The sequence below is a fragment of the Bactrocera neohumeralis genome, chromosome 3 (assembly GCF_024586455.1).
Source record: "Bactrocera neohumeralis isolate Rockhampton chromosome 3, APGP_CSIRO_Bneo_wtdbg2-racon-allhic-juicebox.fasta_v2, whole genome shotgun sequence".
NCBI lineage: Eukaryota > Metazoa > Arthropoda > Insecta > Diptera > Tephritidae > Bactrocera > Bactrocera neohumeralis.
Genome location: NC_065920.1, coordinates 77,583,436 through 77,598,518, shown reverse-complemented (window position 1 = coordinate 77,598,518; position 15,083 = coordinate 77,583,436). Strand labels below are relative to the sequence as shown.

General features: G+C 37.2%; 2 protein-coding genes across 3 annotated transcripts in view; both read left to right on the top strand.

Annotated features, from left to right (window-relative positions):
* The window catches only part of LOC126752494 (neuronal acetylcholine receptor subunit alpha-7), a 239,320-nt gene that overhangs the window by 157,967 nt on the left and 66,270 nt on the right, over positions 1 to 15,083 (top strand). For both annotated transcript variants that reach the window (XM_050463330.1, XM_050463329.1), the window contains exon 5: positions 11,055 to 11,099. In XM_050463330.1, coding sequence (XP_050319287.1) covers positions 11,055 to 11,099 — 45 coding nt within the window. The remainder of the gene's footprint in view (positions 1 to 11,054; positions 11,100 to 15,083) is intronic.
* LOC126752492 (lysosomal alpha-mannosidase) overlaps positions 6,199 to 15,083 on the top strand; it is a 155,784-nt gene continuing 146,899 nt past the window's right edge. Inside the window, exon 1 of the mRNA XM_050463325.1 lies at positions 6,199 to 6,208. The gene's annotated coding sequence lies outside the window, so the exon portion shown is untranslated. The remainder of the gene's footprint in view (positions 6,209 to 15,083) is intronic.

Sequence of the window (15,083 nt, the reverse complement as noted above, 5' to 3'; positions counted from 1 at the left end):
ATTTCTGTTAAATAACGGTGGGTGGGTGGAGGGGTGTGTAAAACAAATGAAATTTGAACATTGCCAAGCAAAACTTTTGTATGCAAATTCAATAGATAAATGCGGTGCGAACTGTAAGCTGGCGGTAAGAGGCTAACATGAAGGTATGCTGCTAGCTGTTGCGCTTGGAAATCTGCGACTTTGAAGAAAAAAAAACCCTAACTTTTACTGCACCCCAGCTATAATACCCTTTTCATATAAAATAGTAAAAAATTTTAAACGTAAAAAAGTATAGTAAAGATATCATAATTTTGATTTTGATCAGTCAGTATGTATGGCAGCCATATGCTATAATAATCCGATCTAATTAATTTATTCGGATATTGAAACGATGAATTGAATAACGATCCATGCCAAATTTCGAGAAAACTACTTGTCAAATAAAAAAGTATTCCAAACAAGGACCTTAGTTCGATCGGCCATTTCATATGGCAGCTATATGCTATAGTGATTCGATCTAAAAAATTTTTTGGAGATTACTTATTAACTGTAGACAATAACCCGTACGAAATTTCCTGAAGATATCTCGTCAAATGAGAAAGTTTCCCATACAAGCACTTGATTGTGATCGTTCAGTTTTTATGGCAGCTATATGCTATAGTGATCCGATATCGGCGAGAGCAACAAATGCGGAACCTCCATAGAAGAAAAGTATGTGAGCAAAATTTCAGCTTGATATCTCAAAATTAAACGATATCTTTAATTTAAGGGAGTAATTTGCGTATATATAGGATCGCATATACTTGTATGTTGCAAACTTCGTGACAAACTGTTCAGGGTATAAAAATTACATATGCACGGGAGAGATTAGCATTATTTGTAACTTTCGCGCCAATTTCCTTGAGAAAAACTGTTGCAGCCTGCGAGGTATTCCAAATAAAAATACTGAAGTATCACTTTGATCAGCCAATAAAGCCATGGCTGACCGCATATTAATTACCACTTTAAATTGCCGGCTATTGGCAAGTAATTGAAATTAATTATGCGCAGCATTTCTTGCAATTGCGCTTCTCTCGTACTTGTCTGCTTCTACGCTTTCGTATTTTCCGTTATATTTTCTTCTGCGCCAGCAAGCACTTCGCTCAGAAAGTAGGTTGAGAAAATAGCTGAAAATGCAATCAATTATATCCGAAGAAGAAGAGAAACATCTGCAGAAAATAAGAGAAACAAAAACGTTAATGAAATGGTATTGGAAAACGCTTGCGAAGAAATCGCTTTAGTAAAAAAAATACTCGGGACAACTCAACAGCGTAAAACATTGGTTAAAATAAGACGAATATGGATGAAGAGAAAATAGCGGTCAAATAATGTTAATTAAAGTAAACGGATGCTGCTCTATTTTATTGAAGAAATATTAGAAATAAAAAAAATATGTCGCAGATATATTGCACGCCGCTCTAAGTCAATGCGTTCACAGTACTTTTATTTGGATATTGAAGATACTAATTCCACTTTTAATTGCATGTATGACTAAAATTTCTCTCTCGTCAAATTTTATACTAAAACAAAGGCATTAATCCAAATTCTATCAGAAGAACAAGCGTCTGATTTAGAGCTTTATACTCGGAGCAGCGGCCTGTAGAAACAAATGCAGCGTTCTGGTAACAAATATATAGGTTACTGAAAATATGAATACCACACTTTCCTATCTTTCTTTGTGGCGATGACGACAAAAGTTCTGTCTATGGAGAAGTTAACCCAGAACTGAGAATCGAGAACGATGGTATTGATGTACCGACGCCAAGCCCTTATGAAGTCCGCATCGCTATACAGCGATTCAAGTACAATAAACAGACAGACTCCGACGGTCTCTCTGCGGAACTGTTCACGGTCGGCGCAGATTTGTTGATAGATATTATCTCTATCACCTCATCTTCAGATTTTGCAATATACGGCTAAAGCCTCAGAAAATATGTTATATCTTACTGAAATGTAACTTAATAATCTGGGTCCAGCTTGGGACACATGGCGTTTAAGGCTCTGTCAAACAAATCGTGTAAAAGGCTGAAGTCACAAATATTCGCACTGCCTAAAGCCCTGGTAAAAACCCGAGAACATAAAATTGATACCAGCTATCTCTCGTCTATTATGCGGCAGCTATCGATAGCTCTTTAAAGAACAGTATACTTGCAAAATTAATACGGATCTTTCCGAATCTACCAGGTGAGGTTTCAGACAAAAGGATTATCACCTTGTGACCTCTTCAATTTCGTACCGGAGGTTATTTTCCGCGAAGAAGGCTGATGAGCACTTGGCGTAGCCACTATATTTTACCTTTGTGTCCAACTGCTGGCCTACGTTGACGACATATAAATAAATGGGCAGCATTGTGGCTATTGAGGGAGAATGTGCCATAAAAATGGATCTGTCGGTTAATGAAGACTGGATGAAATACTTATTTCCTGGCTATTAATAGCAAAAAGAAGAAGAATGAGATAGTAGCTGGGAATAATATTTTCGAAGAGTCAAGGATTTCGCCTTGGGGACTCAGCGATGGATAACCATTGCGGAGCGCTGCTTCTACAAGTAAAGCAGGAAATTAGGGTTTAGATTTCCTTTTGACAGGCAAATTAAACACTTTCTTATGCTAGAAGGTACACGGAAGTCGTCCAAAGTCATGATGAAATGGCAGTTAGAGTTCGAGAGGAAAGCTCTTTGAAATATTTTTGGTTTTTAACCGTTGGCAACGCCTGTTGCATATGGAAAATGACAAGCTATACCAAGTAATTACATTGCCTAGCTAATGAATAGAGTTTGCGCTGGTTTGGTCATACTGTTAAAATGCATATTGAAACAGATTTTTCGATGCAAGATTCGGTGGCGAAGACATGGAAGTAAACCATGTCTTCAGTGCAGTAATCAACTAGAAGAAAACTATAACGTAATTTGGTGTGCGACGCTGGACAAGGCGAGCGCGTAGCAAAGCCGTCTGGAAGGCATTAATACGACAGACCAAACTCCAAAAAGATTTGGTAAATTTAATCAAAGAAAAAATAAGAAAACTGCAAACTTTTCCACTATTTAACTCGATACAAATATTAGTGAACTGCAGAAAGCAGATTTTAAGCGAAATTTAATTTCAATGCAAAATTTATAAATATGTCAAGCTTATAAGTTATGCAACAAAACTCACGGACAACATCGTGCTATATACTTACACGCATACAACCGCAAAGGCGCCCAAAAGTTAGATTAGCTGCGCAAAAATATTTGGCAAACGCCTAAAACTATGCATAACTATATGTCTGCAGCGGTAAGTGGCAGTAAGCCCAAATGCTGATGCGCCCTCCACACACGTGTCCATTCTCGACTACTTCTCTTCCGCCGTCGCCACAGCACAACAACACAGCTGCGAAAACTGCTAAGTGAAATTCGCGCCAGAGTGAGCTGGCAAATATTTTCGGCCAACAGCTGCTGCCAGCCGGCGAATGTTTTGCTGCTGCTGCTGCGGCTTGTCGCAAATGTTTTTGCTGCGGCCAGCGTACATGTGTGTTGACAAGTTTTTAATTAGTGTACACAAGGATATACGCCTGCGTGCCCCCCCACGTGCCTGAGTTGTCTACGTTTGCAAGCTGTGTGTGCCGCAGATGTGTGCGAGCGCCGCATGAATGTTTGTGTTGTGCGAGGTTAGTGACACATGCAACATGTCGCTGCCGAAAATTTGTACGCAAATGCAAATTTATAAGCCGCTACAGTGACCATATGCCCGCCGTAACTGCGTGTGTCTGTGTGTGTTTGTGGCGTGTAGGCAGGAAAACCAATACACCGAACTTTGCGAATGCATATTTGCTTTTAGCTGTTGCGCGTGCATTTGCAACCATAAATTTGTGTTTGTGTCTTTTTGTCGCTGTCACGAAACGAATTTATTATAGTTGTGCTGCCAGCCAACAACAATTTAGCCCGAATTGAGTGAGGCCACAAGCTAAACAACACGAGTGCACGCGACAAAAAGTGTACATCAAACGAGTTGTCATAAATTGCCTGTCTCTCACAGCACCGCCGCCGCAGCCGTCGGTGACTTCGCGAAGTCTGACAGCCATGACCGCAAACGAAATATGTCCGAATTAATGACATCTGCCTGGCAATGATCGCTGATTGGTTGTTGCTGCTTTGGCCTGTCTAAAAACATCCATATGTATTTGTTATTTAAATTTTACATATTTTAATGAGTCTGAGAAAATATGCTAGTAAAATTTATCTAGAATTAAATGCGCTCAAATAAAATACTAAAGCCAATATTTTCCGCGTATATCGGAAACATCTTTTATTAATGGACAAGTTTTAGGCGCGGTTAGAAAAATATTAGAAGCAAGAAAAATCCATTGTAAGATGAAATCCAATGGAAGCGAAAGATAAAAAATCAAAAGTTTAAGAATAAATACAAAAATTAGTAGCGATCTGAAGTCGGGAAAAGAAAGAGAGATATGTGGTTGAATTTCTTAGGGATAACCGTTTATCGCGTTCCGGCGAAATTTCGAGTCCTATAGAAAAAAAGTTTCATATATGCCAAAATTTTAGATAATGGAAAGTTCTACAACTTTTGTGCCAACATCTCTTTCACGAAAGCTGAAAATTTATATAAATACATAGTTCAAACATCCTGCCTTTAAACCTGATCGTTTCACCTTGGAACAAATATTCGCACTGCTTGTAGTCCCCGAAAAGACCCGAGAATATAAAATTAACAGCAGCCGTCTCTTCGTTGATTACACGGTAGCTATCGTGAGAAGAAAGGGGAGGAGTGTGGTTGTAGTTTTAAGGGTGAGAAACAGTTTATCATGATTTCGTTATAAAAAAAAGTTACATATATGACAAAATTTCAGTTGATCTGTCTATAAAAATCAATATCTTTAAAACAAATATTTTTTTTTGTAAGTTACATATTATTTTCCGGGGGTTATTTATATCAAACAACGCGGTTGGAAAAAACCAGCAAAACGCGTTCCCGAGTACTTTTTAAAATCTAATTACTCATGCAGTTACTCTAAGAAATTCTCATGTTAGGGCTTCGCTCAGGCGAGTTTATCGTTTTTCTTGCCTTTGTTAAATATTTGATATTCCCCTGAAACAATATACATTGGATCTTGGCAGTCACTATGCCATCTAAGATCTTTAGAAAGATATTTTAATTCAGCAAGCCCACTGTTAGGCCCGTCTAACATAACACAGAATCGTAAAATCCAAACGAAAGTAATAACCTTATGTTTACCGGTAATTTACAAGAAACAATATTATAATAAGCAAATGTGAAGCTAACACGCTACGGGCGCATGACAGGTCGACATCTTCACCTTACCGTACAGAAAACAGATTTATTAGAAGCGAACCAAATTATGTGTTCGCTTTCGGTTCGCTTTAATTGCACGCTGCTCTAATGGCAATTTGCCACCTTTTCACACATCAGAACACGCATGTCAATGAACTGCCTGCACATGGCTACACGAGCGCAGCACATTGAACTCGAGAGCATGTGAGAAGTCGCCAGATGGCTTGGAAGTTGCCACACTAACCGCAGATGTGGAGTACCAAACCATGAAGCAGCTGCTGCCAGGTGTGTCAAAGCACAAACCTCATGCATTTCTTTCGCGTACTTTTTGCAACTAAACTCGTAGCATACTCAAAGGCGCTTATACGCTGTATTAGCTTTGTTTGGATTTAACTGCAAGTACTGCGGCACGAAGCCAACGCACGAATAAAACTACGTGAAGTCAGGCAGAACGCGACGCTGAAAAAAAAAAAACAAGTGCATGCTGTGATACACACACACATTTACAAAGTGAAGTTGCAAGTCGGCACGTAAGCTCTGACCACAACCGCAGCTGTTGAGCAGCGCAAAGCAAATCCAAGTCGGCACAGCAGATTAACTTAACACACGCCTACAAATAAACACACACACACATGTGCACACACGCCAGTGAGTAAGTGGAGGGCTGAGTCGGCATGTGTTGGCGGTGGCAGCGGCGTTCGTGCCGCGCTAAGGTTAAGAGGGAAAAACTGAGTGTAAGCAAAACCAGACTCTCACACGCCAATCAGAATACAGTCTGAATATGAACTCAAAAACGCAAGTGCAAGTAAATGTATGTGTGTGTGAAAAAATTATCAAAGCATTGAAGCTGAAGTGCTTTAATTAAAATTACAAATTCTCAGGCAATGCATAATTAGTGGAAAAGTGCATGGCAGAGAGGCGGAGAACCGAAAGAGCGTGCGAAGTGAAAAGCGTAGCGGTATGTTGTTTGCGGTTCGCCAAGCGAGTTGCGGCGAAATATTGGAGCCGAACAAGTCGAAACGTTGTAATGCAGAAAAGTTAGAAACTTAATTGAGCTGCAAGCACAAAACACAAAAAAATTTCAATTGAAAAAAAACATAAAAAACTAAGGACACATAAAAACTACTGCAACCGCCGCCGGCTTTGACGCTAACTCCTTCGTTCGTTTGCTGAAAAATTCATACTCATATTTCCCAAGCCACTTAGCATCTTCTCGTCTTCGCATTTGTCACTTTCCATTCCCTTGACGGCACTCATTAATTATGTAATTTGCACTATTTTCTGCAAGAATAATTTCATTCGCATTAAAGACACAGGCGCTAAGAAAAATGCAGAAAAATGCTAACCAAAAAGCGTGAAAAAGAGACAGCCCACGACGGAGCGTTGCCTTTGAATGCAGTGTAAATAGCTATCTAAAAAAAATTCAACAAAATGGAGTAAGCAAACTGTGAGAAATGCGAAAAAGAGTTAAGTAAATAAGCTGCAGCAAGCATGGTGACGAATGGCAGGAGCACAGCGTAAACAGAAAATTAAAAGTTTAATGAGAAAACTACAAATGTAAATTATAAATTCACTTGTCGACTGCAGGCGGGGCACTGTAAGCCGGAAAGCTCATAACTGTTGCATACTTAAACGAAAATTTGCAAAATATGTGATTTCTGTTTAGTGCAAAGTTAAGTTTTTGCTGTGTGATTAATGTGAAAAGAAAAAATGGGAGGGGATAATGTGTGGGTTAAAGGTAAATAACGGCAAATACAGCGAAATAACTTATAACAACAAGGGGAGAAATGAGTATGTATATGCAAGCATGCTTTTAGGAGTAGTATGGTTGTGAAACTCAGCTAGAAAGCAGATGATTTCCAAAATAGCACTCAGTTGTCTAAATCAAGCTCAGGTTAGGTTAGGATATTCTAGCTGGCTGTCATGCCATAAAGAGACTAGCTGGTTCTATATAATGACAACTTTAATTTAGTTCGAGCTAACGTGTTCGTTACATATGACACTAGGGCTTTTTTGCGAAGGTTAAGAGAAACTTGGTAACTAATACTTATATCTATGATCCATCGCTTATGATCGAAGTATCACAGATCGTTCTAAACAAATTTGATTAAGAGAATATGAGTTTAGACTCGTTTTCCAACCAGCGATTTTTGAGGTGAAGTTTTTCAAGATAATAAAAAATTCGTTGTAACTTTTTGAGATATCGAAACAAACTTTAATACATAGCTGCTTTTTACATTTGTTAGAATCTGCCACATATGTCACATATCTCCATATAACCGAATACTCTGTCAATTTCTCTACATATCAATATCAATATCAATATCAAAATCAATATCAATATCAATATCAATATCAATATCAATATCAATATCAATATCAATATCAATATCAATATCAATATCAATATCAATATCAATATCAATATCAATATCAATATCAATATCAATATCAATATCAATATCAATATCAATATCAATATCAATATCAATATCAATATCAATATCAATATCAATATCAATATCAATATCAATATCAATATCAATATCAATATCAATATCAATATCAATATCAATATCAATATCAATATCAATATCAATATCAATATCAATATCAATATCAATATCAATATCAATATCATTATCCTGAGTTATTAGCTATCTCAAGCAAGGACTTCGACCTGACTGGAGTATTCTGAAAGCTTGAAGATCTCCCGTGATCTACCTCCACACAATAGATGGTATATTTTATCCACCGACCCCTTATGTATGCTTGAAGGTTCTTCTTCACAAGATTTTACTGGCAATAGTTCACCTCACCAAAGAACGGCAAAGCAAAATTTCCATGACTAGCGCTGTGTTGCACTAATGCATGAGGCAAGCTGACGAACACCATGTAGATTCTTCTTATATGCTTAGAGAAAAACCAATCAGACTTAGCTAAGACTGAAATTTATCTATTTCCTAGAATTTCTACAAATACAGGATTCATAACTGGAAAATCATATTACGAGTAATAATATATGGTGGTACACTATGTATGTATGACTAAGCGGTCATAATGTGAGAAAAAGAGGAAAAGCTGTCACTATTTTGGAAATCAAATATTGTACAATATTAAGCTATGACAAAAAAGTGTCTGCATCTACAAAACCAAATGCAATCCATACAAAATGTTGACATCTTTGTCGTTCTAGCTCATCAAAGGGAAATACTGAATATAGCTTAATAGCTTGTTGTAACAACCAAACAAATTTACTAAAAGCAATCAATGCCTTTAGATCCAATCTGTGAACTATTAAACGATTTAACTGTTTTTTAGAGTATCCTCAAGAAATACGAGATTTTTTAACTGACAGAAACAAAGCTATTAAATGATTCCTTCATTCATTGGTGGCCATAAAAGTTGACACACAAAATGTAAACCGACAAAGTTTCAACTAACAGACATTTTAAATGCCAATGCGTACAAAAATATGCTTCCATTGATTTCCCTGAGATAGGAACTGGTTACAATGTATTGCCATCAATGTGTTATTACTTTTTCTGTCATTTATGCAACATTGTTTGGACTGCGCATGTGTAAGCAAGACATTTAACTGAAGTCGTTTGCCCGTTTGTTTGGCATATGTGACGTTGTGGTGCAATGAGCACAGCTTGTAAGCAATTAGCAGGCCAATTTTTGGTTAACCGCAGCCGAATCGGTAGCTGGCAGTGACTATAGTAATAAAAGCAATATAAAGACAACAAGAGCCACAACATGAATGTAAGGTAACTGTTATGACTATTGTTGGGTATTTAAAAAGCCTACAAGCATGTGTACAGTAGTGACAGTAGTTAGATGAGAATGAGAAATATAATCGTCTAAAAAATATATTTTCTAGACGTAAATAATTATATAAAATTTCGTTTATATAAAAAGATTAATTCAGATTCAAGTTGAAGGATTTGTGTCATATATTGTTGTCATTTCCAGGGCAATTTTATAATGACACTTTCATAAAAATCCTTGTCCCCATTGGCAAAACAGGAACAGTCGATTTTCACAAGCTTCTCTTGAGGCAAAATTTCCACCGTGATTCAACCATGACAGTTTTCGCTTGATTTTGTCGTAAGTGAACCACTTTCCATTTCCTATAAACATCCGCTTCAAAAATGGATCATTTGAGTTTCGATTCAGCAGTGATTTGTTGGTGGAAATTCGTTCCATTTTTTGCCTTTGCTCAATATATTCGAAAATTTGTTTATGAGTGCCTCTTTGACATCAAAATTACCAAAACCGATGACACCCAAATTGCCCTTATTGGCTGTTAGAGTATCATAACCACTAAAACTGTTCACCGCATGGGTTGCGTTTTCTCCTTTATCGAACAAAAACTATAAAAGATGATATACTTTTTGAGGTATGTTCTAACTATACTGTGCAAAGCAATTAAAAATTTGTCTAAAGATATATTTTCGCACAAAGTCTTAGCTTTCGAATCCGATTGCATTTACAAAACATGATGAAGAGAACATTAAAGTCAACTATAAGAAAAATAAAGGTCTTCTTTTTAACCTCCTATACGTACCTAATATAAAATTCGAACAACAATCAACTATTAAACTTAATTTTTAGGGTTAAGCATTTTTAGAATTTTCTTCACTCAAAAGTGTCTAAACGCCAGAAAAAATCTCCACTCTCTGCGCGCGATATTACCTATACTTTGCACAGACTAATTGACACACATCCAGCGTTAGTAGGAAAATTCGAAAGCCTGGAAATATATTCGTACTCCTAGCAGCCGCGCACAGCCGCGTGCAAACCGAGAGTTTTCCACTCCAATAAGCGCAATATTCGTTTCATTGTTTTTTTTTCTGCAAACAACTTTCATATGTGCATGTATGTGTTGGTTGTCCGTGTGTGTGTGTATACATATTGGGCTCCGCCGGAAATTGGGTTAGCGATGCAAATTGGTCAGCCGACCACACCAATACGTACCAGCAACAAGCAACAAGCAACATGTACATGAAAGTTAACGAAAAAAATACCAGAAAAGTGGACGAAATATTCACTTGAAAATGCTTTCCAACCGTGTTTGTTGTTCTTTTTGCTCCACCACAATGTTATGGCCGTAGTCTTGAACATTGAAGAGCATGCTCGGTATCGCACATTCGTTCACTCACTGCGTTTTTTACTTGCTCTCTTTCTTCCCCTGCCTCTCCTTCTCTCAGAGTTTATTGTGAATTTTAACGCACTCCATGAATGCCGCTAAAGCCGCGCTGGTCATCTATAATTCTGTAATTCGATTAATGAAGCGTATCGCAATCAGCACCGTTGCTGTCTCAATTTGATTGACTACCGCCAGAGAAGCATTACTACTGGCAGTGCTGGGATAGCGAAGTGGCAAGTGTGGTGCGCGCGGAGATTCGCGGAAGTTAAGCTTAATGGCTCGTTTGCTACGGCGATTCGTTCATGCAGGGGGAAATTCGTGGCTTTCTATGTGTGGGTGATTTTCAGCTATTCATAGTTTTTTGTGGTGTCGCTTAAAATATGTCCGGTTTTAAAATTCTTTTTTCCGCTTGATTTTCGGTATTATTTTTTAATATTTTTTGTTCAGGATGACTGAAAATTAGCGCGACTTTAGATTTTAAGTAAGCAGATTGCTGCTGTTATTTTGAGACAATTTAATTCATTACTTGTCACTATACCAAATTATAGGAAAAATAATATTTTTCATAATAATTTTTAATTATTTTTGTACTTTCAGGATGAGAAGAATCAGTTGCTCGTCACGAATGTTTGGCTGAAATTGGTAAGTTGTAATGAATATGTTTTCTATAGTACATAGTAGCTTATAATCAAACTCATTAGTATTAATTTCACTTCATTTCAGCATTTTCCAATACATTTTAGTTTTATGTAGCATTAAAATATCCTTAAATACCATTTTTTTTTTTATCTATGATTTGTATGCATTAATGTGGCTAAATTTCATTTATGCAACGTTAAAACTTGTATTTTAAAGCACGTGTGGTTGTGGTCTTACTGCAATAGACCTGTGATTTCAAATAACTCCATAAATGGAAGGTGTTAAATCACACGAGCTAGGGGCCAATTCTGATCATCAAAACGAGAGGGTACACAACTAAAATATCTCAAACAGCAATTGAATTGTTTCACGCGCTGCGTGACATGTGGCACTGTCATTTTAAAACCAAATATTGGCCACATCAATATCACCCAGTTTGGCAAAAAGAATAGTGTTATCATATCGCGATATCAAGCATCAGTATCAGTCACTGCTTGACCAGCTTCATTTTCCAAAAAGTATGATCGAGTTATGCTTCCAGCCCAAAGTCTAGGCAAAACAGTGACACGTTGTGGATGCATTTGTTTTTTGCCAATCACATGTGTGTTCCTAGAACCCCGAAAGTGGTAATTTTGCCATTAATAAATGATGATTTTGCTCCACAAATCAAGCCGCCATGTTTTTATTGCTTTAGAAATATAGTTCAATAACGAAAACATTACGTTCGTTCGAACTCTCAGCTGTCAATTTGCCTTTTTTGGGATTGTCACCATTTTATTACATAAATGGTGGACAATTTCAATAGTGCGGTAATTTTGCGCCGCTTTTAAAAAACATTTTTTTTATCAGAAACTAAATTTTACAACATTTTTTTTTGGTATAAGGTCACGAAACGTTGTACATTTAAGTCTTTGTCTGCTATTTCTGTATTCTCCTAACTTGCTGACTTCAACGTTAATATGAGACTGTAACCTTATTGCATGTTTCAGACTTTTTTGATATGAAAATTGGTGTACATCCAAATTTTTTGTGTATGTATCTTGACAAATGTCCTGTTAGTCAGCGTAAGCATATCGCTAGTTAACAAGATGTATCGGGTGATTTTTTTGAGGTTAGGATTTTCAGGCATTAGTATTTGACAGATCACGTGGGATTTCAGACATCCAAATGCTTTGACATTTCATCATGAATAGACTTACTAACGAGCAACGCTTGCAAATCATTGGATTTTATTACCAAAATCAGTGTTCGGTTCGAAATGTGTTTCGCGCTTTACGTCCGATTTATGGTCTACATAATCGACCAAGTGAGCAAACAATTAATGCGATTGTGAAAGCACTCAGTTTACGATTAAACCAACCACACGAATGCGTACAGTGCGTACAGAAGAGAATATTGGCTGAAGACCGTGAAATGTCGATTCGTCGCCGTTCGCAGAAGGTTTGTGTTATTCGAATGGAAGATTTTACGCAAAGATCTTGGTGTAAGTATAAAATACAGCTCGTGCAAGTGAAGCCGAACGATCTGCCACAACGTCGAATTTTCAGTGAACGCCTAGAAAGTTGGCAGAAAATCCGCTTTTTTATCGACAAAAGCATGATGTTCAAATGTAAGCAAAATTGCCGCATTTGGGGTGAAGAGCAACCAGAAGCCGTTCAAGAACTGCCCGTGCATCCCGAAAAATGCACTGTTTGGTGTGGTTTGTACGCTGGTGGAATCATTGGACCGTATTTTTTCAAAGATGCTGTTGGACACAACGTTACGGTGAATGGCGATCGCTATCGTTCGATGCTAACAAACTTTTTGTTGCCAAAAATGGAAGAATGAACTTGGTTGACATGTGGTTTCAACAAGATGGCGCTACATGCCACACAGCTCGCGATTCTATGGCCATTTTGAGGGAAAACGTCGGAGAACAATTCATCTCAAGAAATGGACCCGTAAGTTGCCACCAAGATCATGCGATTTAACGCCAACTATTGGGGTACGTCAAGTCTAAAGCCTACAGAAATAAGCCAGCAACTATTCCAGCTTTGGAAGACAACATTTCCGAAGAAATTCGGGCTATTCCGGCCGAAATGCTCGAAAAAGTTGCCCAAAATTGGACTTTCCGAATGGACCACCCAAGACGCAGCCGCGGTCAACATTTAAATGAAATTATCTTCAAAAAGTAAATGTCATGAACCAATAACGTTTATAAAGAACCGATGAGATTTTGCAAATTTTATGCGTTTTTTTTAAAAAAAAAGTTATCAAGCTCTTAAAAAATCACCATATATAAAGATGTATAGGAATGATCACAAAATACTACCTTGAGCAACACTTAATTTTACTGGCTTTAACGGTCTAAAGTAGCGATTGCTTAAGCAAGGGATGTTTAGATCAATTAAATTCTGTAGAAGGAGGAATCTTAATTTATGTAAGAATCCAAGGTTCACTCTATCGAACGCCTGAGATACGTCTAGAAAAGCAGATGTTCAAATGTTCGTATTTTCTATAGCATCTCCTATCATGCTTGTTGCGTTAGTATCGATTGTAGATCGATCTGGATAAGAATACCATACGATTTTAGTTAACTATTATCAAGCCACATAATAAATAATGTTCCTTGGGTTTTATTAAGGCACGTCAGTGAGAGAACTCAAATTTTGACCGATATATTCATCATAAAGTCACCTGGAAGTTTGAATATATTAATATTAAATATAAGGGGCTCAGGGAAGTATTGACCCGATTCAAACCATTTTATCATTTATATACATATATAACCTTATATCATCTCGATTAGTTTTAGGTGGTACGCACAAGCGTTAGGTGAACAAAAATATTATATACACAATAATTTAAAATTACCACCTAGAGTCGTTTTTTTGCAAGTTGAATCTTAACCAAAACTTTTATCGTTTTTGGCCCGCTATCGGATCAAAAAATTTGTTGATCACTGAAAAAAGTGATAATGCCGGACCTTTTACCTCCAATTAATTACTTCAGCAAGTTTGAGAAATATAGTATGAATAATATCGAGTTTAAAGATAAGCTTTCTGATAAGTCAGATTGAGCAGAATGGCTACTAGATAAGTATAACTCAAAAGTATGTTAATTTTAAATGTTTAACATTTTTTTATTCCTCACCAGATGTAACACTTTAACACTATGAACATTTTGATTTAATTTTAAGTGTTAGTCGTGTTTCGCACTCGCCTTCCATTTAAATGCCTAAAAGCTCCCTAGTTTATAGTTCTTTTCGTTCTTATGCAAACAACTAACCAAATTGGCTGCTGACCTAATTCCCGGCCGCCTCTAAGCGCTGCTAAGTAATTTTCAAATACCAACCTCATTCACTTTAAATTACACTCATTTCCACTCCAAATCCCACACGAAAAGTGTGGCCAATTTAATATTTTATTGCACCACCTACAATTTGCTAAAATCTACCAGTGTGTGTGTATGCATGCCAGAGTTGGTGTGTGTGCGCAGCTCCAAAGGTATATATTTTTACAGGCAGCCGACTCTATCCTGGTTGTAATGCGTTTATTTGGCAGAAAAACAGCAATTGATTCCAGTGCAAATTAACTGACATTTCGAAAGCAAAACTGGCACACACACAGCCACACGCATGCATACACAGATGGAGGTGTACAGAGAGAATGGCAGACAAAAAGTAAATAAGCTTCTTTTTTGGGGAAGAGGAAAATGCAAACGAATTTTCTAACCAACTGACAATATCCTGGATTACGTTGGCATATGGCCGCATGTGTATGTGTATGTGTGTGTGTGTGACAGGCAGCTGCTTATGAGCACAAATACATTTAACAGTGTTTTACAACAAATGTTTCCAATGGTTTTTGTTGTTGCTTTTGCATTTTGCTCCATTTTGTTGCGCTGTTGATTTTATTTTTGCACTTTGTGGTTAACGGTACTGCATTAAACTTATCTTGTTTGCATTTTCGTGATAATGGAAAACTCGCATCACATGTCACGCCATGC